The 23,182-nt window shown below is 47.7% G+C and overlaps 3 protein-coding genes and 1 pseudogene across 10 annotated transcripts in view; 2 read left to right on the plus strand and 2 right to left on the minus strand.

Moving 5' to 3' along the window:
* Positions 1 to 11,718, plus strand: part of NSD1 (nuclear receptor binding SET domain protein 1) — a 121,852-nt gene extending 110,134 nt beyond the window's left edge. For 5 of the 7 annotated variants that reach the window (XM_064480126.1, XM_064480128.1, XM_031437862.1 and 2 more), the window contains 5 exons: positions 855 to 971; positions 2,343 to 2,484; positions 6,168 to 6,274; positions 8,062 to 8,266; positions 9,794 to 11,718. In XM_064480126.1, coding sequence (XP_064336196.1) covers positions 855 to 971; positions 2,343 to 2,484; positions 6,168 to 6,274; positions 8,062 to 8,266; positions 9,794 to 11,421 — 2,199 coding nt within the window. In that variant the 3' untranslated portion in view covers positions 11,422 to 11,718. Of the gene's footprint in view, positions 1 to 854; positions 972 to 2,342; positions 2,485 to 6,167; positions 6,275 to 8,061; positions 8,267 to 8,473; positions 9,664 to 9,793 lie in introns of all 7 variants that reach the window. The other 2 variants (XR_010378123.1, XR_004131995.2) reach the window with 2 other exon arrangements.
* LOC116148539 (U4 spliceosomal RNA) lies at positions 2,658 to 2,768 on the minus strand (annotated as a pseudogene).
* A 2,851-nt stretch (positions 11,719 to 14,569) lies between the features above and the next one.
* Positions 14,570 to 19,576, minus strand: RAB24 (RAB24, member RAS oncogene family). Of its 2 annotated transcripts, XR_004131996.2 has the most exons (10): positions 19,082 to 19,564; positions 18,930 to 18,998; positions 18,640 to 18,718; positions 18,464 to 18,531; positions 18,278 to 18,377; positions 18,060 to 18,110; positions 17,858 to 17,920; positions 17,506 to 17,757; positions 14,902 to 15,106; positions 14,570 to 14,751 (listed from the first exon to the last, which is right to left on the minus strand). XR_004131996.2 is itself a non-coding variant. In XM_010992432.3 (8 exons), exons 1-8 carry the CDS (start codon positions 19,196 to 19,198, stop codon positions 17,693 to 17,695), a joined length of 612 nt encoding a protein of 203 aa, XP_010990734.1. In that variant the 5' UTR covers positions 19,199 to 19,576; the 3' UTR covers positions 17,403 to 17,692. The 2 variants fall into 2 exon arrangements, 1 of the variants encoding a protein (XP_010990734.1); XM_010992432.3 differs by lacking the exons at positions 14,570 to 14,751; positions 14,902 to 15,106 and having other exon boundaries at positions 17,403 to 17,757; positions 19,082 to 19,576.
* A 114-nt stretch (positions 19,577 to 19,690) lies between these two features.
* PRELID1 (PRELI domain containing 1) lies at positions 19,691 to 23,063 on the plus strand. The gene is made up of 5 exons (XM_010992433.3): positions 19,691 to 19,947; positions 20,604 to 20,829; positions 22,061 to 22,174; positions 22,280 to 22,358; positions 22,571 to 23,063. Exons 1-5 carry the CDS (start codon positions 19,856 to 19,858, stop codon positions 22,717 to 22,719), a joined length of 660 nt encoding a protein of 219 aa, XP_010990735.1. The 5' UTR covers positions 19,691 to 19,855; the 3' UTR covers positions 22,720 to 23,063.
* The last annotated feature ends 119 nt before the right edge of the window (positions 23,064 to 23,182 follow it).

Here is a 23,182-nt window from a genome sequence, read left to right on the forward strand (position 1 = left end):
ATTTTAGTAGAATAAACCTTACTCTGGTTATACTTTCTGAAGCGTTTTACTGAAGTTTGTTTCTAGGTAGGGAAGTGAAAATGGGTTGGTCTGTTTAGTCATCTGCTAAGTAACTGTTATGTATCTACTATGTGCCAGGCATGTTGCTGCAGATGCGGTGTTCAGTGAGAGCGCCGTGGTCCCTGCTTTCATAATGTTTACATTCTAGATGGGGAGACACCTTGAACAAGTAATCACCCAGTGTGGAAGCACAGAGGGTTCTGGAGGCATGTGTCAAAGAGCCTGAAACTAGCTTGTCTCTGAGAATGTTTTAAATTGAGACTTGAAAGATAAGTAGCTGTTGGCTCAGGCAGGTTGAGTGCTCAAGCACTGTGGGTAGAGGGGAGAGCACAAGTGAACGCCAGTGCTGCTGCGGTATAGTGGGTCAGGAGGACAGTGGTGCAGAATTCGTAAGGGAAGTAGGCAGGGCGTGCTCCAAGGTAAAAGAGCGCAGTCTAGGGAGACTGACTTCTAGGTTCTTGGGAAGGCGAAGGGATCAACTATTCATGTCACCCTTATGGTGAAGCCTTGATTTACTCACTTCCATTTTGGTTGCTTTTAAGTGTCAGGTGTATCCCAAGTTTTCTGCTGTTGGCTGAGGTAGGAGTGGGGAGGTGGTTCTCATTGTCAGATCGTTGAAGCATCATATTTGTGTTGTGTCTTGAATATACTTTTGTTAAAGTGACTAGTTAAAGACATTAATTATTTGATTTGGAGAATCTGCTGTTTTCATTATTTTTAAAAAAAAAACAGGTATACCTGTAAACATAGTTGCTCTTTCTGCCATATAAGTCAAGAGCCGTCTCTCGTTCCAGGGTGAATTTGTGAATGAGTATGTGGGTGAACTAATAGATGAAGAAGAGTGCAGAGCTCGAATCCGTTACGCCCAGGAGCACGATATCACTAATTTCTACATGCTCACTCTAGACAAAGTAAGTAATGGAAAGTGTTACTTCCCCTGATGCACGATTGTGGATTAGTCCTGTCCCAGCTGCGATGTTTATAGGCATGTCGTCCAGTGCCCAAAACAGTGCCTTTCCCCATGCTCATTGGCATTGCTTGACCAGGGTACTGGAGTTAGGTAAGGTTGCTCATTTCTAGTTACACATCCACGGCAAAAAGCAGTAAGGCTGCTTTTAGCACTGTTTTTCAACTGTCCAGCGTAAGCTGCAGATTATATCTTTTAGTGTTTCTCCCGTAGGGTTAAAACTTGAAGTCAGAGAAGTAAATAATAGTTCTTTTAATTTTGTTTTACAGATTGAGAAACTGATTTTTTAGTATTAGTGCATTGGGAAGGTCATATAAATTGACTATAGAACTCAGCTTATGAACCCAAGTGAGCTTTCCAGTTACTGGAATTTCTGATAGTTGAGTTTCCTTGGTGTCTAGAATTATATTTGGGGTTTATTTCTAATTCTAGCATCCTAACGTGTTTATTTCCTGTGTACACTATCTGAGATTCTTCTTTGTTTTACTAGGGCACCCGTTCCCCGCCCTTTCCCCTTGCTGGCTTTTATAATAGACTTTTCCTGGTGTAAAACTTTGTATTTATCAAGTTGTACCTTTATGGTTTGTGAGCTCCTCACCTCAAGATATTCTGATCTTCGTTTGCCATGGGTCTCGATATCATTATTAAAATCTTTTTAGGTGAATTCTAATGTTTAGCCAGGGTTCAGGACCTACTAATTAAGAGGATGGGACAAGATGCTACTTCCAGGACGGTGGTTTTCAAACTTCAGCATATATCACAGTCACCTAGTGGGCTTGTTAATAACACAGATTGCTGGGCCTGAGTTTCTGCTTTAGTATATCTGAAGTGCAACCAAGAATCTGCATTTCTAACAGATTCCAGGGTGGTGGATGTAGTGCTGGTCACGGGACTACACTTTGTGAACCACCCCTCTGGGAGATTCAGACTTTACAAATTGGAGCTCCAGCTTGTTAGAATACTCTGATTATTTTTTTTTAACTTTTTTTTTTTTAATTATAGTTAGTTTACAATGTTGTGTCAATTTCCAGTGTAGAGCACAATTTTTCAGTTATACATGAACATACATATATTCATTGTCACATTTTTTTTTTTCGCTGTGAGCTACCACAAGATCTTGTATATATTTCCCTGTGCTACACAGTATAATCTTGTTTATCTATTCTACATGTGCCTGTCAGTATCTATGAATTTTGAACTCCCAGTCTGTCCCTTCCCACCCACCTGCCCTTGGCAACCACAAGTTCGGATAGAATACTCTAATTAGAATCAGTAATAGTGGAGGTCTGATGAACAGCATCTCTTTGAATTCTAGGACCGGATTATTGATGCTGGTCCCAAAGGAAACTACGCACGGTTCATGAATCATTGCTGCCAGCCCAATTGTGAGACACAGAAGTGGTCTGTGAATGGAGACACCCGTGTTGGCCTTTTTGCCCTAAGTGACATTAAAGCAGGTAAGAATCATTTAAGGATTCTGGAGCTAGGAATGCAATTTCAGATTCTATTATCTAAAAATCCTGTATGTCCTATAATCCAAAATGAGGTTCTCAGACTCCTAAGGATACATAAAAGACTTTCCAGCTGATAACTTTGGCAGGTATCTTTTTGGTTGTGGTGGTACGGTAAAATGCACTGAGCATAAAATTTATTGTTTTAGCCTTTTTTTTTTTTTTTTAATTAGCAGTAATCATGCCTGGGATAAACTTCATTGGCTACGATACTGCCACTGCGTAAAGCTCATTTTAGCCATTTTTAAGTGTACAGTTCTGTGGCATTAAGTCCATTCACATTATTGTGCAACCATCATCTCCATCCATCTCCAGAATTTTTTATTTTCCCCAGCTGAAACTCTGTGCCCGTTAAACAGTAACTCCCTCATTCCCCTCTCCCCCAGCCCCTGGCAACCACCATTCTACCTTCTGTCTCTGTCTGTGATTTTGACTACTCTGGGAACCTCATGTAAGTGGGATCATACAATATATGTTCTGTTGTGACTGACTCATTTTACTTAGCATGCTGTCTTCAAGGTTTGGGCATGGATGGTTTTAAAGAAATAAATTTCCAGACATTTTCTGTAGCTTTTATATATGAACTCCCTAAAAATTGGTCTGCCTTAAAAAGCACCAGCAATCCAGGTGTCCTTTCTTACTATCCCTTTCCCAGTTGCCCTTCATCCACTTTATAAGCCAGAGATTCACCTCTCACCCATCTGAATTTTATATAGTTTATGAAGGCTAAGAAAGACAAAAACCCTCACCTCTTGGATACCAAAGAACTGGACATTGGGAAAATGCACGGCCCTGTTGGGGCCTGCCAGGGGCCTATGTCTCTAAGAATTCAGCTTCTAAGAAGTGAGGTGGTTGTAATCAGGACAATATTAAGAAGTTCATTTGAATTGAAAGTAAATCTGATAAGGCTGAGTGGTTTGAAAGTAAAGTTATATGATGAATATTTTCCATAAATTAAAGGAGCTTAATCTTTATGTCAAGGTTTTGATGATAAATTTTTTAAACCAAATTTATTTATTTATTTTACAATGTCATATTTTTAAAATTGAAATACAGTTGATGTACAATATTGTACGTTATAGGTATGCAAGATAATAATTCATAGTTTTTGAAGGTTATACTCCATTTATAGTTACTATAAAATATTGGTTACATTCCCCATGTTGTACAATATATCTTTCTCTACAGTTTAAATATACAGCTGCTCAGGAGTCTTTTAGGCTTTTTAGAGTTTTAAAGGTTCTGACAGTTTTTATATTTTAAACATTGAGCCACTATTTCCTTTCTCCTGTTTTGCACTGCTTCACATGAAGTATTTAATGACGAAAGTATCAATACTTGAGCATCCCTGTGCACTGCGCTCTGGTAGACTAAATGATACTGATTTTTAAAATGCTGACTTGTATCAGGCTTTTGGAATGGATGGCTTCAGGAGTATATTGGGTAGATTTCTGCTTTGTAATAGGAATTATCTAGTGAATGCTACCATTTATCCAATGCTAGATGCTGTTCCAAGCATATTATTTCATTTAATCCTTACAAAAGCGTGCTGTAAAGCATGTGGTATTATACCTGTGTTACTTGGCTTCTTGGATCTGATCTCTCATTCTTTTTTCCGTTTTCCTTTCTAACCACCACAGAGGGTGGGGAGGCAGGGTTCCTCTGTATTCATTAGATGTTAAGTCATGTGACTTCAGTCCTTCTCTCTGTCCTGACTGCTTTTAGTAGCACACTTCTGCTTGGAACTTCAGTCTGTGACCATGGGGATGGCCTCCAGTATCATGTCTAGCCACAAATTTCTCTTCTCCCATATTTGTTTAGCTCAGGTAACATGGTGTAGGAATTCACAGACCTTGTTCCTGTCCTCCCAGTCTACACAAGTTGGGGGCGTGAGGGTGAGACAGAATGCCCATAGGAGCCCAGCCTTGTGAATGGAATCAGAACCCTCAGCTTGCCCTCCTCCTCACGCATCCAGCCTCACAGGCTCTTTGCACACCTGTTACTTCTGTCTCCCACATGTCCTGCTCACACCGTGTTTGTCTCTTCTGCAGCGCCCTTTGCCGTTCCAGAAAGTACACACCTCAAGGATTGTTGTGTTTTGGACTCTTTTCTAGAATGGCTTTCCTGTATGCACTCTGGTACCTTCTGATTTATCCCCTTGTGAGGTTGTGTTTACACAGTGGATGCTGAGTAAGCAGGAAGTTGTCAAGGATCCTGCTATCTTATTCTTGTGTATTTGGTTGAGATGTGTTATAAGCACATTAAATTTATGAAAATTCAGTTATATACTCATAATTTTTTTAATAAGATGAGAATAGTGTGAATGGAATTAACCATCATTCAATCCATTAAGTTAACAGTGGGTGTGAGAAGGGAGATACGACCTTGCTGTTACGCTGGGCAGTCTTGGTTCCTGTGGGCTCCTCACATTGTGAGCCTCACACCAGGCCATAAATGATTCTAGTATTTGTACCATTTGGACTTCTAAATATATGCCAGCTGCTTTATAATTTGCTCGGCCAAATAAATAATGATCTATTTCCAATTTAGACTAAAAAACCTACATACACACACACACACGTTTGTGTGTGTGTGTGTATTAGTCTCACTGATAGAAAATGTGTCATTTTGCAGTGGGGACTCTTTGTAAGTTTTGATAATTTTGATCACACAAGTTATCACTTTATACGTTAACAGTGAACCATTACCTCCACCCAGAGACAGCCTCTTTGTATGCACATATAAAATTCTTTTATTTGCTAGGCTTTCCCTAACATGCTTCTAGTTTGGATGTTTGTGTGTTCTATTTGCTCTCAATTTTGATGAAATGTACTTGTGACAGAAAGGGGACATTTTGTACCTTAAATCTGTACATCTCTTATTAATGTGTACAGATCACTGCTGCATGCATTATGTCATTCTCAGTAAGCTTGTCAGATTATTATTTCTATATTTAACAAATGGACTCGAGCTTGGATCACCCAGCTAGATTGTGGTGTAACTTGGGATGTAGAGCCAGGGCTTAGGTCTCTGGTCCAGAGTTCTCTGTCTCTCAAATGAGTGCTGCCAGGTACTCACCTTGGCATAGACTGACAGGTTTCCTTTGTATTTGCTTTCCCAGTGCCTGGCATATCAATAAGTTGTCATTTGTTTGTGTTTTTTGGTAATGAATTAATATATTTCAAATCTGAATGGTTAGATAAAAAATAAAAGAAAAACTTGGGATAATTAACACCCCCTATAGTAAAAGTCATTCTAAATATTACTTGTTAAGTCATGTAAGTTTTCCTGTTATTAAGTTTTATTAGCTGATTAATAATGTTACATGATGAGAATTTATAAGGGGAGGGTGTAGCTCTGTGGTAGGGTGCCTGCTTAGCATGCACAAGGTCCTGGGTTCAATCCCCAGTACCTCCATTAAGAAATAAATACATAAATAAGCCTAACTACTCCCCCCACAAAAGAATTTATTAATATTTTAATACTATAGTGGGATTAGAGTTAATACATCCTTTTAATCCTCTTTTTAAAATTAATGTGTTCTCTTGAAGTCAGTATCTTTTGTGATTAATACAGAAATAATTTAATTAAAACCACAGATATTAATATTTTCATGATCTCTTACGCAGGCACTGAACTTACCTTCAACTACAACCTAGAATGTCTTGGGAATGGAAAGACTGTTTGCAAATGTGGAGCCCCGAACTGCAGTGGCTTTTTGGGTGTAAGGCCAAAGGTACTTTCCAAATGTTTGCATCAGGGATAATGGTGTGGTGCTCCCTCCCTAACTGGTGGCAGGACTACTTTAAGAAGATACCACTTTGAAATAACGACATTGAGTAGTTGTCAGTAGGACCACTCATCATCAGTTACACCAGAGAAGGCCTCTGGGTGTTGTTTTGAGCAATCTGACTTCTAACTGGTGATACCTTTCTAGCTAAAGAAACTGTAAAATAGGAATCTGTAAAGCAAGGTACTTCCCATTGGTCCTCAGCTGATCTCACTCGCATTTCCTAATGAGCTAGTTAGACTCTCAGTCTCTCTCTCTCTTTTTGCCTTTTTAAAGATATTAAAGAATCTGCTATTGAATTTAAGATTCTAAATGTAGTATAAGACTGCAGAAAAACAGGACTCTCAATCTTAACCATGTAGCAGAATAGAAGCTTTGTTGTATCTTCCTGATTTTTAATGTGCACTCTAACTGAATTACAATCCTAGAACTATAAAGAGCTATTTACAAGTCTGCATCTTGCTTCTCTTAAACATTCTAAAATGTGTTCCTTACTATTACAGCTTTCTTAACCATCATTTTTAGTGACTTAGTTTATATGTTTATATATATATATATATATATATATAATGTGTGTGTGTTTGTATAAAATGGGCAGACCATAATAAGTGAACCTCTGGGTACTTCCAGATTTCTCTGTCATAAGTAACAGCACACTGAAAATTCTGGTTTAATTTTGATGCAAGGGAGACTACACAGTGACTCCAATTGGGTATTTCTCTCATTATGCTTTTTTTGATTGTGAAGTCAACATTAAGAACTGAAAAATACAAGTTAGCTTAGGAACCAGTACCTTAAAAGGGTAATTATTTTTGAGCAATAATACATGAAGAACACCCACTAATTATCCTTTTATCTAAATAAGAAAAAAATATATTGGATTTTGGGGTTTTTTGTTCAGTTGGTTGGTTAAATTGTCTTGATCCTTAAGCTGTCCAGTTGACTTAGTCCCTATAAATTAAAATAGTAACAGTTTAATGATGTTAGGTCCACTTGGGGTGTCGGTTTCTGTATCCTTAAGGTCTGTGTAGAATTTCACAGATGGATCAGTGAAAGAGGAATTCAGGAGCAGAAGTTTGGAAATGTGGGCTAGCGGTAAATTGGATTGGTCCTGGATGTTTCTCGGCCAAGATAAATAATGTAATGAAAACCTTGACCAAGTACGGGCTGCAGGAAGCACAGAGCAGGCCTGCTGACTACACCAGGGTCTGTCTTGGGGAGGGGTGGACATGAGCCTAATCTGACTTTGATTAAGATGCATAGCTTATCAAGGGCAGGAACCATGAATTAGTTTTCTGTGTTTTTCTAGCACATGATTGATATCAAGTGCTCAGTGAAGGTTTGTTGAATCAGTTAAGAAATGTGTGTGACACACACACCCAAAGAAGTCTTCCTTAGTTTAAAAATTAGACAAACTGATTTTTAAACTTATTGTTAAAGGGTGATCTTTAACACCAGCCTGTGTATCAACAAAAAGAGGCACATTTTTTATTTCATTCAAGTGGCAGGAGTGGCTGGTACCAGGTACACTTAGTGCTGTCACCGTTTGTCGAGTACCTGTGACGTGCCCAGTGCCTTGTCTGCATTTTCTCTTATCTTCACAGTAGTCTGTGAGGACTGTCTCTTCCCAGAGGAGAGACCGAGGCTCAGAGAGAATAGTTAACCTGGTCTGCTCAAGATCATAAAACTAATATGTTAACAGCATGCTGACTGCTCAATATTTGACCTTTTAGAATCAGCCCATTGCCACAGAGGAGAAGACAAAGAAATTCAAGAAGAAGCAACAGGGGAAACGCAGGACCCAGGGTGAAATCACAAAGGAGCGAGAGGATGAGTGTTTCAGCTGTGGGGATGCTGGCCAGCTCGTCTCCTGTAAGAAGCCAGGCTGCCCCAAAGTTTACCATGCAGACTGTCTCAATCTAACCAAGCGACCAGCAGGTTGGTGCTGAAATCCATTCGGAGTGCTCCTTGCCAGAATTCTCAGAGCTTTGGTCTTCCTGTGCATAGTGTTGAGGGGTGTGGTCCATGTTCTCACTCTCAAAATAAATGACAGCAAAGGCTTAGAATCCTAGGTTTTAGAGAAGGGGAAAAAAACTCACTTGCTATGGGTCATGCATTTTATTTTATGTTATTTTATCCTCCCAGCAACCCTTAAAGAAGAGACCTTTCCACCTTCTCATGATGCAGATGAAGAAACGGAGTCACATTCTGAGGAGCTGACTTGTCACATTAGCGCATAGAGATGGAGGAGCTGGATTGAAAGTCAGATTTTCTGACTTCAGGGCCACTAAATCATGTTTATTCCCTGTAGAAAGGGGTTGAGGAAGAGTGGAGGTTTGGGGTCATTGTAGCCTCCAGCCCACTCCCCCCTGAAGGAGATGGAGTTGTGTTAGTTAAACACAAGAGAAGCTGTGCAGGCAGATGTGGTGCGCAGGAACTTGTGGCTGGAGAAGTCATCACTAACCACCACTAATGTGGTGATTTGGCATTAGAGGAGTTTCGGGATTTGGATGTGCCATCAGTTTTAAATGACAAAGGTGAAAAACCATTCTGGGTGATACTATGCATCATTAGTGGCGTGCTTCTGGGAATTACAGAACTTTGGGGTGGGGGTGAGAGCAGTTTGTCCCCGAATTAGCTTTCCTTTACTCTGTGTTTGCCAGGATAATGAAATAACAGAAACTGAGGGTAGTGTGAGAGCAAGGCCATAACACTGACCTCAGTGCCAGGAAGTGGAAACGGAATTGTTTCAGAAGCAGTTACTCGGGTGTAGCTGGCATGGGTTGTGGTAGAGCTGTGATCTTGCCTAGGATCCAGGAGTGAGATATAGCATAATTTACATGGAAGGAGCTGGGATGGAAACACTGTCCACGGCAGAGACTCAGGTGTCATGAAGTGGCAGCAAAAGAGAGCAGCTCAGGCTGGCTTTGGGTCTTTCCTGCTGGTTCTGTGTGGACAACACAGATAAAGGTTGTGCTAGTTTCCAGGCTTAACACTGAGCTCAAAGGTAAATCTGCTTCCGTTTTTTGCCTTTGTGTATCTGCTCCCTGTTCCTAATAATAACCAAATAAGCAGTTTAATTGGCTGAAATTTTCCCCTCAAGTGTTGAACTGTATAGGACAAATGGAGTTTGTGAAAATATGTAATTTCTTCATATTCCATATAAGGGGAGCTTTGGGTTTTGTTTTGGTTCTTTTTTCCCTTGTTGGAAATAGTCAGAAATCAGGATGTGCTCCTGTTTGTTTTTTAATTGATACTCAGTTGCTACTTGATACTTGGTGTTATGCATTTTTTCAGAAGATGAAGCTGAGATCCTGGGAGAAGTGAGGTATGAGGTGAGTGGCGTGAGCTCTCTGCAGAAGGCAGCAGTTTGAAATCACTCCTTTGACCTGGTTCCAGAGCCATGGCCCATCTCATATGCACGTCTTGTTTTCCTAAGCTTTTGTTTCACGCCTGTGTTTCCAGGGAAATGGGAGTGCCCTTGGCATCAGTGTGACGTCTGCGGGAAGGAAGCGGCCTCCTTCTGTGAGATGTGCCCCAGCTCCTTTTGCAAGCAGCACCGGGAAGGCATGCTCTTCATCTCCAAACTGGACGGGCGCCTGTCTTGTACTGAGCATGACCCCTGTGGGCCCAACCCTCTGGAACCTGGGGAGATCCGTGAGTATGTACCTCCCCCGGTACCGCTGTCTCCAAGCCCGAGCGCTCGCCTGGCAGAGCAGTCACCAGGAGCGGCTGCTCAGGGGCCCAGGACGTCGGACAAGCCATCTGCTGACACCAACCAGACGCTGTCGCTGTCCAAAAAAGCTCTGGCAGGGACTTGTCAGAGGCCGCCGCTGCCTGAAAGACCTGACAGAACTGACCCCAGGCCCCAGCCTGTGGACAGGGTCAGGGGCCTTGCTGGGTCAGGGACCAAACCCCAGCCTTTGGTATCCAGCCAGAAGCCACTGGACAGGCCACCTGCAGTGGCAGGACCAAGACCCCAGCTGTCTGACAAACCCTCTCCGGTGACTGGCCCAAGCTCCTCGCCCTCAGTCAGGTCCCAACCACTGGAAAGACCTCTGGGAACAGCTGACCCAAGGCTGGATAAATCCATAGGTGCTGCCAGCCCAAGGCCACAGTCGCTGGAGAAAACCCCAGTCTCTTCTGGCCTGAGACTCCCACCACCAGAGAGACTGCTAGTCACCAGCAGTCCCAAACCCCAGACTTTAGACAGGCCCCCTGAGAAATCCCATGCCTCTCTGTCCCAGAGACTTCCACCTCCTGACAAAGTGCTGTCAGCTGTGGTCCAGACCCTGGTAGCTAAAGAAAAAGCGCTGAGGCCCGTGGACCAGAACACTCAGTCAAAGAATAGAGCTGCTTTGGTTATGGACCTCATAGACCTAACTCCTCGCCAGAAGGATCGGGCAGCTTCTCCCCGTGAGGTCGCACCACAGGCTGATGAGAAGATGTCAGTGTTGGAGTCGAGCTCGTGGCCTGCTAGCAAAGGTCTGGGGCAGATGCCGCGAGCTGTTGAGAGAGGCAGTGTATCAGATCCTGTCCTCCAGCCACCAGGCAAAGCTGTGGCCGCTTCGGAGCACTCCTGGAAAGCTGTTAAATCACTCACCCAGGCCAGACTTCTTTCTCAGTCCCCTGCCAAGGCTTTTTTATATGAGCCAGCAACTCAGGCCTCAGGAAGAGCACCTGCAGGGGCTGAGCAGACCCCAGGGCCTCCCAGCCAAGCACCAGGCCTGGTGAAGCAGGTGAAGCAGATGGCCGGGGGCCAGCAACTACCTGGACTTGCTGCCAGGAGTGGGCAGTCCTTCAGGCCTCTTGGGAAGGCCTCATCCTCCCTCTCCACGGAAGAGAAGAAGTTGGCAACCACAGATCAGAGTCCCTGGGCCCTGGGAAAGGCCTCACCAGGGCCAGGGTTCTGGCCCATGGTGGCTGGGCAGACACTGGCTCAATCTTGCTGGTCCTCCGGGAGCACACAGACATTGGCACAGACTTGCTGGTCTCTTGGACGAGGGCAAGACCCTAAACCAGAGCAAAGTACACTTCCAGCTCTTAACCAGGCTCCTTCCAGTCACAAGTGTGCAGAGTCAGAACAGAAATAATAACCAGTAAATGTCACATGACCAGACCAGCTGACCCCAGGGTCTTTGGGGAAGGGAAATCTTTCTTTTTCCCCTCTTAAAAAACAGACAGACCCCCAACACTTTTACACTGTTATTCTTTCCTTACATCCCAACACTCAGAACTCTCGTGACATTAGCCAGTGGGGGCTTGTGGTTGTGTGAACCATGTATGGGAGTCCAAGTGGGCCCTGGCCAAGGAGACAGACAGACTCGGGTCTCTTTCCCCCAACCTTTACTCGTGGTCAACTTGAAATAAAGAGTCCACTCTGGAGTCAAGCATGGGATTCAATTCGGCTGGTCAGGTTGGAAGGTAGAGGGGCTCTCAAAGCTATTTCTGTAGCCCTACAGAGCTCCACTGAGGGTACCTTGGGAGGAACTGACATCCATTCAAACCGGTGGTGATTTCTTGAGCATTCACGTGTGGTAGGCCTGGTGCTAGTCACTGGCAGGAGATCCACAGATAAGTAAGACCTGATCCCTGGGAGCCTAACATGCCTGCCTGGGTTCCCAGGTGGTTTTTAAGAACCTTTGACCAGGAAGTAACAGGAAGTTTGAGGGGTTCTGGTCTCCAGACTCATTCTGTGATGTCCTTTGTGGCCCCGGAAGTGGTTGTTTTGAGTGTCTCCTGGTCAGGTGTGCACGTGTGCGTTTGTACCTGTGTGCACTCATGCGGAGGTCTCCTCTATGGTCGGGTGGGGGCTGCATCAAAGCCAATTGGGGCTCTTGGCTGGGCAGCCGCTGCTGCTTCTGTCTGGGCGCTACAGAGTCTGAAGTCTGTCCTTGGCAGAACAGCTGGCTGGGGGCTGGGCTTCATGAGGACATAGCTTTCCCTCAGTATAAGACGGCAACTGGCAAGCTTACCTTTCTTTTCTACGAATTTTCTTCCTTTTACATCAACCCACCCCATGCCTGTCCCCCAAACACTCAGGTGCTTTCAGATTTCAGAGTCTCGGGCAGTGGACCTAGGGAATCTCTGGCAAGCTCTGGGCTAGATCCACCACCAGCTCAGGGAGAGTGCCAGGTCCTGATGCGGTATTACTTCTCTCCTGACCCTTGGACCTCCTACCTGAACGGAGGGAGTCTTCTTCTCTAATGGATTCTACCACCCTCTCCCTGGGAAATGCTGCGCTCTGTACTGAGTGCACCTCCTGCTGACCTAGTTCAAAGGCAAGCCAGACCCTTCCCCTGTGACTGGCAAGGTGTGGTGTTCAGAGCAATGTCCAGTGTGAGAGATGACTCCTCATAACTGCTGATTATCTGTTACTGCTGCCCAGAGCTGGGGCCCAAGGGCTGGGAATCTGTTGGTGCTACCCTGCCCTACCAGTCACCCAGCTCACTGACTGCCGACAGGAAGTGCTGTTTGGCCAGTTCCTTCCCGTTTACCCACCCCTCTTTGTCCCTAGACCAAACATGTTTACCTCTATGCTTTGCCAACTTAGCCAGCAGCTTTAGCCAACAGGACGTCTCCTGGCCATTCTGTCTCAGTTATGGCTTTTACACCCTCCACAGAATTCTGTATTTCGTCCCAATTTCCTCCTGAGTTTCTATTGAGGTTACCCCCATCATTTCTAAGGAGGGAACAATAGCTGTTATAGAAGCATTTGCGCTTTATATAAAGATTTTAAAAAGAATTCGCTTTTATTTCCCAAAGTCTGTCTCTGGGGTTGAGACACTTGAACTCAGGCAGAGGCACGAGGCTGGGCAGGGCTGCCCTGAGTTGAGGGGCCAATTCCTGCATCTCACTTAGACCTCGGAATCTCCTCTGTAAATTCCACCTGCCTAGTTCTCCCCTTTCGTCCTCTCTCTCTTCCCACATCATCAGAGAGGAAAAGCTCTTTGTTCATGAGGAAGAGAAAACAAAGCATCTTATTTTCTTTTAAAAAAAATTTTAAACCATGGAAAAGATATTTTTAAAGAAATTCACCCAGAACATGAAAGTTCATTATATTAAGTATTTATCATGTGTGAAAATAAGTATATAACTGCAGCTAGTAGGTCCCTCTCCCTGCTCTTAGGTTGTATGAGTAGGGTTTGCGTGGTGCCAGTCCTGTGCCCTTTTCTCTCCTGTCATCTGTAGTGATCAGAAAAAGATACCGCACTGCACTGTCACAACCTCTTTTCACTATGTTGTGTGTTAAATTACCGTAGCTCTTTGTTTCATGAAATAAACTGTGAATTTTGGGGGGGGGGGTGCAGGCTATGTAAACATTTTAAGTGGAGAAGTTTGATCCTGAAGTAGCTTCTCTGAAGTAGGCTTTGGTAGGTAAATGACTTGACAGCCGCTCTGGATATGTCTCACAGGACAGGAGGGAGTGAGGGAACAGTGGGCCACTTCATGGATTTTTTCAGTTTTTTTCCATTCTCCCCAATTCACTGGAAGCTTCCTTCCAACCCTGCCTGGGAAACAACTTCTGAACTGTGCTTGGTTTGGGAGTAGTTCTTTATTTAAATGGATTGACAGCCAGGCTCTCCTGAGGGCCACTGAGAGACTCTTAGGTTGATTGGAAATTAGACATTCAACTCTCAGGCCCACTGACAGCAGCATCTGATGCTAGATTGTTAACTTCATAAAAGTAGTCACTGTACAGTTAGAAGCAGAGTCAGAAGGACTTTCAGGAAGTGAGACTCTTGCGTGACAGTGTGGGAGGAGCCTTTGCGGATTCTCCTAAAGCCTCTACTGAGACCTTTTCTCCAGGGCTGTGAACTAGCAGTTAAAAGGAAATCTTTACTCTTAGAAACTCTTCAATTTGTGCAGGATGGTATTTTGGCATTTGGCCAAGTGCTTGGAAATCAGGACTTTAGTAGGAGAGCCTAGCCTGCCTTATGCAAGCCTGTCCCCCAGGAAGCCTTTCTGAGAGGGGAGCCAGCGCTTCCATAGCTAGCTAGAGAACTAATCTCTCTCCTAGCCCCGTTAAGTCAGAAAAAAATGATGGAAACTGTTGAAATTTGAATTTAAAGCCTCCTTTGTTTTTCTACTGGAGCAAACGCGTCCTAGTAGCAGAACAGTTGTCACTGTTACCCAAGCATCCAAGGTTTTAAATGTCTGCTTCCCCCTGAGGCGACTCAGCTTGAAGTGATTGAAATCACTGCGTTGATCCTCTTCTGAACAACTGCTATGTCTACATCATTAGCATTGATGAAAATAATTATTTTATTATTTACATCCTCCACCCCACACTGCAGTCGGGGCATGAAGTGCATCAGCGGTCCTTTCCCAGGCTTGGCAGTGTCTACTCACTGGAGCTGGACTCCCAGGTTGCCTTGTGAGGACAGAGTGGCAGGAAGGAAATCTGGTCCTGGCAGCTTCCCCTGTGGAGAAGAATCAGGAGAGCACTAAATGTGGATGGATTTTTTTTTTCCCTCAGCAACTATAAAGCTGGTTTTCTAAGGCTTTGGGGGGAGACTGTCATCCTCTCTGGGTTTGTCAGCCAGGAGATCAGAGTAGCCCAGTGTCCTCACCTCTTTGAGATCATGGCAAGGAAGGAGCTGCCACAAGCTCCTTTTCCTGCTGAAGGATGTTGGAGCTGTTCCCATGTGTTAGACTTTCTGGACCACTTAGAGCTAGGTAGCTGCTGCATGAGACCTCGATTGGCTGTGGCCAGTTAGCTCTCTGCCGAGCTTCTTAGGGCTAGTGCAGCAGGGCCAGAGGTTGCTGTAGTGTAAACTGAAAAAAAGAACAGGTAATTGTTTTGCGCACACATACGAAACGTAATGATGGTGCTAATTTCCTGGTATAAATAAGCACTGCCAGGTGTTGAGGGAGCGGGGACTTGAGAAGCTAAGGCTCCTGTGTGGGAGGAAGAGATCTTAGGTAGAACGGTTTCTTTGAGGCTTGAATGGAGAAGGAGAAGATAGAGCCTTGGTGAATCCTGCGCTCGACCCTGGAGTGGTCTGGTGCAGTCCAAAGGAGGAAGAGATGCTGTCTCCGGATGAGGGCGGCTGTTGAGTTTCTCAGGGCTGGTGTCACCTTGTCCGTAGCCTCCGTCCACACTGCCTGATCAGGTTGGTAGAGAGCTCCAGGTGGGGTCTCCCTCGGCTACCTTCTGCCCCTCTCTACCTCTTCCACGCTCATGGGAGCCTCTCTGCTGCTTATGAAGATTAAGGGGAATATTTCTTAAGGAAGTGGAAAGAGTTTATTTTAATTAGAAATCCACAGCCTGGAAGAAATGTTTCCTATCAACATAAGCAAAAACAGCACATGTTAAACTCCTACATGGTCCCTTGTCGAGAGCTACTTTCCCATGACTCTCAAAACATCAGGCTGTTGAGGGGCCTCAGGTGTAACACTCTGGAAATTGAGCAAAACGTTGCAGACAGGAAGCGAACCCAGGGAGGAGGAGCAGAAATGAATGGTTCTGGTGCTTTAGACTTCCAGGGTAGGGGCAGACAGCAGGCGGTCTCTAGTCTGAGGTGGGTGCTGCCTGTGTGTGCATGTAGGTGAGCGTGTTGAGGATGGGCGAGTGCAGCACACACGGCGCTCATGGAGGAGCAGCTTTCTAGGTCTTGGCAAAGAAGCAAGCTGACAGTAGAGATCTACCTTTATATTTTTAAGAAAGGGGCAGAGGGGGTGTTAGCCGAGGTCCATCACTTTTTTGCACCCCCCCTAGATTGTCAGCTGTAAGTGAAACTTAGTGAAAAAGAGGGGAGCCCTGTGCTAGGAGTCCCCATAAACATGTACTGTAATTCTTTGTATATAGAAAAAAAATTACTGTAAAGTAAAGTTTAACTTTACTCTTATGGCCCTTGCCCTGTGTTTTGTTTTGTTGTCCATGGGGAGATGTAGCCTAACAGGAGGGAGGATGGGTTTGGGGTGAGAGCAGAAGCCAGCCCCTGAGATAGTTCCCAGGTGGGGACACGCTGGAGCTGAGCCCTTCCTCCAAGCACTTCGTGGGAGTGCGGTGTGTTTCCTGCCACAGCCACAGCTGCTGAAATGTCTTTCTGCTGCTTTTGGGAGTGGCTGGTGTCAGTTTCAGTCCCTACACAGGAAGCCTCCATTACCCACTAAGGAAGAGTATTTTGAGGAATTGGTTTTTTAAAAGGAAGTGGAACCAAAGCACTTTCTGAGTGTGAGTCTGACCATCTTGACCAAGTTTTTAGTTTTTTCAGAGGCAGGTGCTGAGCACCGCAGAGGACCCAGCCCAGGCCTAAAATGGGAAAGCAGAGGCAAAGGAGCTGAGCCTCCCATGGCAGAAAGGGCTGCCTAATGCTTCCCTTTTGGTTGAACAGGAACGTCTGATCTTTCAGGAATATCGGGACCTCTGAGGCTCAGAAATACACTTTCAGGGAACCCTGGGAGTCTGCTTCCCCCTTGTGACCCGGGCCTGAACTTCTTGCCCCAGGGAAGAGTATGGGAAGACAAGCATTTAGTCCTACGGTTACTTTTCACCCATGATCGTCACAGTGCTGGGTAGTTGTCACCTCGTTTTACAGATGAGAAACAGGCCAAGTTTGAGGTCCCTTTTGTACGTAGTTCAGTTGGATCCTAATGTAGATCTGTCAGACCTTTATAAGTCTTGCAGAACCTATTTTTTCTATTAAGCCACACTACAGGGTGCTGCTGGGAAGCTTAGGATCCGAGCCACAGGCATGACTCATGGACCTAGACATGACAGAGATGCAGTAGAGCCAGCCAGTCTGAGGTAAAAGAGCTTGACCTTCTGATCTCTGGATACCACTTCAGTGCTTTCCTTGCTCTTCTTAGCACCAAGAAGGAATTGGGAGCTTTGCACTGCCCCAGCCCCAGCTTCTTGCCCTATCTTTGCCCCCACTAAAGAATGGGGAAAGGTCCCTTTTGTTTCTTCATTATCTCAGCTGCAACCCTGGGGTGAAGCTACTTGGTTTTCAAAGAAAAGTAGAGCTGGAAAGAGCCTTAATACAGGAAGGGAGGCCAGCCAGGTGGCCCCAGAAAGTACTAGGTGTCTTGACACCCAATCCACACAGCAGGGAAAGGGGCTGAGTGATTCACAGTGCAGTGATTTTATTTACAAATCAGAAGCCACTTAAATAATCTGCAGACACAAGTGCTGTCCAGGGCAGAAGCCTGGGGTCCAAATCAGCCCTTACCCTCCTTGTGCCCATCAGTCAGCCCAATGCTGCCTCCGTTCCACGGGCCAGCACAGGCAGGTGCCACGTCTGCTGCTATGGGGACCAGGGGTAGCTCAGATGTTTAGTCACCCAAACCCAGGTAAGAGGTACGTCCAGCCTCTCTGGGGGAATTCCTTTAATTCCCCCAGGCCAGGTGAGTGGTGACTCAGTGATGACAACAGCTGTAGAAGTAGGGGTTTGCCTTCTGGCCCAGGTCCACGCCCTTGTCCTCTGTCAGAGAGAGAAGTGGCAGCTCAGCATCATTCTGTTGGGGGATCAAAGAAGCCATGGGCCTAGAGGAAGTCTCCACAGGGGCCAGGGAGGGACACACCTGTCATCACCTGGAAGGCGGCCACACTGACATAGTCCTCTGCCACTTTCTGGAAGAGCTCGTCTGGCAGGAAACAGGACCATCAGTGAGGACCAGATGCCAGTAGCCCTGGTCATCACCTAGTAACCCAGCTCTCTAGGCTCTTCAGTGCCTCCTCCGGTGCCCCTGCCTGTTCTGCTCTGAGACCCAGGGCAGCACTCACCCACACTCTGGCCTGTCTTGCTGGAAGTTTCAAAGAGCTGAGCTTTGATATCTGTAAAGAGAAGTGACTAAAGCCTCATACCCGAGAATCAAATGGACACAGACAAAAGGGCAGGCTAGCACTACAGGGAATCTGGCAATAGGCAAGGCTGTCTCTGTTTCCTGTGACCCACCCAGTCACGTCCCTCCCCCACCCCCAGGGAGCTGAGGAGCAGCTACTGTCTGCATAGTCCTGGACGTCGTGGAAGTCCACACGTCGACGCCGCCTGTCCTCCTCCAGCAGGTCACTCTTGGTGCCACACAAGTAGATCTGACAGCCCTGAAGCAGAAGACAAGGTTAGGGTCACCCCCTTGAACCACCAGACCCCCAGCCCCTGCCTGGTCTGGTGAGGTCGGGCCACCTACCTCCTCTAGGTTGCGCAGTTCCTTCACCCAGAACTTTGCCCGTTCAAAGCTGCTGCTGTCTGTCAGGTCTTGGTATGGGACGCGCAGGAAACACAACCAAGGGTCAGGGGCTGTTCTGAAGGGCCAGCCTGCACCCACCCCTTCTTGTTTGAGGAACAGGCTAAAACCCTCCTTACCATAGCAGACGATGGCAGCCTTGGCGCCCCGATAGTAGATTCGGCTCATGGCCTCATAGCGCTCAGATCCTGCTGTGTCCTGGAGGGCAGGGGGAGGCTCAGCACTGACCTGAGTTACTGAGCTACTCCCCAGTACTGCAAACTAATATCACGTCCTCCAGACCCCCGTTTTTAAACTGGAGTCTAGAGAAGAGAAACAGCCTCTATGAGGCCACGACTCAGCCAGTAATAGGCAGGACCCACGACTCCAGGAACGGGTTTTTCCAGGACTACTTGCCCAGAGAACTTACCCAAATACCCAAAGTCACCGTCCGGTCTCCGACGGACATCACCTTGGCCACGAAGGCGGCCCCAATGGTCTGCAACCCGGAGGAAGCGATCAGGGCCGCGGGTGCGGGCTAGCCCCCTCCCACCCGGGCCAGACCCCGCCGGGCGCACTCACGTTCTGATAGGGCCCCACCAGGAAGCGGTCGTGCACGTATCGCTCCACCAGGCTGGTCTTGCCCACGTACTCCTTGCCCAGCATCACCACCTTGACGTCCACGCGCTGCCCGCTCATGCTCCCGGGGCAGCCTCACCCGCGTCAGGGTCCTGAGCGGGGGCAGGAGGCAAACCCAGATCTCCGCTCCGACAGGCAGTGCCCAAGCCTCAGTCCCCGACCCCAGGCGCCAACCTACGCCTCCAGGCGCCGCGATGAGCTAGAGCGACGGCAGCGCCTCCGTGTGCTCCAGCTCTCCGGCTCCGGGCGCTGCTCCTAACCCGGGGCGGCCTGGGAGCGCGCGGGGCAGCGCCCTCAACGGCGCCGCACGCCGCCTAGCTCGCTCGCTCAGCCACTCGCTCGCCAACCCGGCTTAGGGACCGCTCAGCGCGGATGCCCCACCGTGCCAGAGGGCCCTCCAACCCGGCCACGGCCCGCAGCACCGCGACTCCCGCGGGGGTGGGGGGTGGGGTGAGGTGGGGGTGGGCAGAGGGCGAGGGGCGGGGCCTCGGGTCACGCGGGCAGACGCCGGAAGGGGTGGGTACTGAGCAGCGGCGCCGGAAGTGGCGAGCGGCCTGACAATTCCTCATGGCGGCGGCGGCTGGTTGGGTGCGGCGCGGTGGTGACTGAGCTGCTAGCCGGGCGGGCGAGCGTCGAGCTCCAGCCTGGCCTCCGCGTGCACCTCGGGCTCCGCACCCCTGATGCTGCGCGGGTGCTGAGCCCGCCCCGGCCGGGACGATGGTGAAGTATTTCCTGGGCCAGAGCGTGCTCCGGAGTTCCTGGGACCAAGTATTCGCCGCCTTTTGGCAGCGGTACCCGAATCCCTATAGGTATGTGGCCCTGGAAGGAGCAACCGTCCCACCTCTCTGTTTGGAGATAGAAGTGTGGGACCGGGAAATACTCGACTTCGGGTCCTAGGTGGGGGAGTCGCCGGAACCGTGGCGACCGTGTGTTTAGGGCAAGAGGACCCTTTTGGGGAAGCGGCCAGGCTAGGCATGCAAGGTATTGGAAGGAGGCTGGGCCTGGGCAGTGGTTTGCTGGAGGCCCTGGTTCAAAGTTCATCTCAGGCTGGTGAGACAGGAAGAGGCGGCGGCACAGGCGTTCTGGAGGGATCTTGGGGTTGGAAATCCATGCGCTTGCCTCCTTCTCTTGGAAGAGGTGGCGGTACAGCAGTTGCGAGGGGATCTTAGGGTTGGAAATCCATGCGCTTGCCTACTTCTCTGCCCGTGACGCTCTCCAGTGGTGTAATAAATCATGAGGTCTTGCCCTGCTTGAAGGCCCAGGAATCCAGGTCAGCCAAGGGCGGAAATTGGAATTTGCCCTGGGATAGGCTCGAGGGACTCTAGTTCAGGTCGAAGCCACAGCACAGATGACTGCGAGTTTGGAGGAAGGCATGGCCATTCTGGGCTTGGAGGCTCCAGGTGAGAATCCCAACAGTCTCTACAGGCCAGGCTCCTGAGGGTCACCTTCACTCTGACACCTGCAGCAAACATGTCTTGACGGAAGACATAGTGCACCGGGAGGTGACCCCTGACCAGAAGCTCCTGTCCCGGCGACTCCTGACCAAGACGAACAGGATGCCCCGCTGGGCTGAGCGACTGTTTCCTGCCAATGTTGCTCACTCAGTGTACATCCTGGAGGATTCTATTGTGGACCCACAGAACCAGACCATGACCACCTTCACCTGGAACATCAACCACGCCCGGCTGATGGTGAGACCCCTCTCTCTTGGCCCTCCCAATAGTGGATTGCTCCAGCTACATGTGTCTAGGGGGCCACGAAGGAGCTTTTACTATCCAAGCAGATCCAGGTTACAGAGAAGTGATGACTCTAGGACTCTAGAGTACAAACTCAGATGATCTTTTTAGCTGGTCAGCTTCTTTAGACTCATTCATACATTGGAGGAGGGTTACCTGTTTTATAGAGTTGTTGCAAGTGATGAATGCAAAGCATTCACCTGGCATTTGTGTAGGCTGGGCCACAGGAGTGATGCTGAGGAGGGGAAGTGGTGATTTTGAGACAGGAATCCATCGAGCCATAAGGGTGCCTTGGATGTGCATCAGAGGGGAGTGGATCTGGGCCCCAGATCCCACATTATCTAGAGGAGTCTTATCTGTCTTGCGTAATGGATTTCTGCCTGAGGTTTGGGTGGAAAGGGGTTCCACATAGCTTTGATTTCTTGCCTTTAAAAAGTTTGAAAGCCCATCGTTTAGTTTCAGGAACATTCTGCAATATCTTCTCACATGTGAATAGCCTGAAAGCTTTCAGAGAACTCTCATTCTCTTTCTCAGCTAATCTTCACAGTAACAAGGTTAGTTGGGTATTACTCTCTGTCCTGCAAAGAGGAAAGTGAAGTTCAGAGTGAGTAGGCACCTTAATGCTTTGCCCCAGAGTTATCTGAGGACCTCACAGCTGCTGCCCTGAGGCACTACCTGTGTTTTGTAAATTACCCAGACCTGCAGCTGTGAGAAATCTCTTCCAGTGCCCCTGTGATGCCTGCCTTTTAAGTGTTCCTCTTGGTCCATTTTCTCCTCCCTGATAACGAGAGCTGTGGTGATTGTTAGATTTCCATTTTTATTTGAACTGCAGGAAGCTCAAGGGCCAACGTGTGTGGAAGGCAGGCTAAAAATACCATGCATGTCTTAGACGTAAAGGTACAAAACAAAATCCAGGGCCAGGATGGAGCTGGAAGGTCCTCTGCTGCTCCCAAGAGTCCATGTGCCTTTTAGTTTGAAGGGTCAAAGGAGAGGTTTTTAGAGAGCAAACTGACTTTTAATGTTATTACTCTCTTCCTAAAGTACAGCTTGGAAATTCACTAAGGGAAGGGAATAGGTTTGCATTTTATTGCTTCCTCTCGTGAAAAGAGGCAGGGGATCAAATTGATGTGCAAGGAGGCAAATTGAAAGACTCACATGGTTATGGTTGGCCTGTCTGCCTGCACAGATGGTGGAGGAACGATGTGTTTACTGTGTGAACTCTGATAACAGTGGCTGGACCGAAATCCGCCGGGAAGCCTGGGTCTCCTCTAACTTATTTGGCGTCTCCAGAGCTGTCCAGGTGAGCAACGTTGCAGGGGTATGGGGGCCCAAGGCATATGGCACAGGGTCGGGGCTAGTTGTCAGTGGGCAGCTCAGAATCCTTCCCCTTCTCATCTTTTGCCAGGAATTTGGTCTCGCCCGGTTCAAAAGCAACGTGACCAAGACTATGAAGGGTTTTGAATACATCTTGGCCAAGCTGCAAGGTGAGGGCTGTGGGCACAGACAGAGGCCAGGGTCATGTCCTAGCTGCTGGCTGGAGCCTGGGGCTGTCACCACCCCAGTGCAAGCCCGTCCACAACTCCTCTGTACCTGGGTATTTCCTTCAGGGCCTGGCCCACAGTGGGTGACTGCCTAGCAGGTGATTAGCTGGGTCTTCTTGGCATTCTCTGAAACCAGCCCCCACCCTTTGCTCCAGGTGAGGCCCCTCCCAAAACCCTTGTTGAAACAGCCAAGGAAGCCAAGGAGAAGGCCAAGGAGACGGCCCTGGCAGCTACAGAGAAGGCCAAGGACCTTGCCAACAAGGCCGCCACCAAGAAGCAGCAGCAGCAGCAGCAGTTTGTGTAGCCCACCCAGGCGCCAGCACAGCAGGCCACCCGCCCGCCCTGTGCCCTCCCCCCTTGTACTTTATTATTAAAAGTCAGCTTCCAGCCCCACCTGCTGTCTGGGTGGTGGGCTGGGGGTGGGTGTCCCGTTGGGCATCTCCAGTGCACCAGACCAGTGACCCACGTCCCAGCCGGGCCTGCTTGTTGACTTGCCCAGGGTCACAGCATCCAGGTGACGTGGTCATAAACGCTAGACTGTAAGCTCCAAGAGGGCAGGGACTTTTGTTTTATCCTCTGATGTGTCCCAAGTACCTGGAACAAAATCTAGTACGTAACAGGCACTCAATAAATACTTGTTGAATTCAATCAGCCCCAGCTCTGGAGTCAGAAAGCTTTGGTTCGAATCTTGACTCCACTGTTTCCTGGCTTTGGACCTCGGGCTGGTCCCCTCACTCAGCCCCAGTCCCACCGCAAAGTGGGGCAGG

This window comes from Camelus dromedarius, chromosome 27 (genome assembly GCF_036321535.1).
Source record: "Camelus dromedarius isolate mCamDro1 chromosome 27, mCamDro1.pat, whole genome shotgun sequence".
Lineage (NCBI taxonomy): Eukaryota > Metazoa > Chordata > Mammalia > Artiodactyla > Camelidae > Camelus > Camelus dromedarius.

Coding starts and splice junctions, on each gene's coding strand:
- RAB24 (XM_010992432.3), bottom strand. CDS start 19,198: ATGAGCGGGCAGCGCGTGGACGTCAAGGTGGTGATGCTGGGCAAGGAG. Junction 17,921..18,059: donor CAAGACAGGCCAGAGTGTGG/GTGAGTGCTGCC, acceptor GTTTCCTGCCAG/ACGAGCTCTTCCAGAAAGTG. Junction 17,758..17,857: donor CGCCTTCCAGGTGATGACAG/GTGTGTCCCTCC, acceptor TCTCTCTGACAG/AGGACAAGGGCGTGGACCTG.
- PRELID1 (XM_010992433.3), top strand. CDS start 19,856: ATGGTGAAGTATTTCCTGGGCCAGAGCGTGCTCCGGAGTTCCTGGGAC. Junction 22,175..22,279: donor GCGTCTCCAGAGCTGTCCAG/GTGAGCAACGTT, acceptor ATCTTTTGCCAG/GAATTTGGTCTCGCCCGGTT. Junction 22,359..22,570: donor CATCTTGGCCAAGCTGCAAG/GTGAGGGCTGTG, acceptor CCTTTGCTCCAG/GTGAGGCCCCTCCCAAAACC.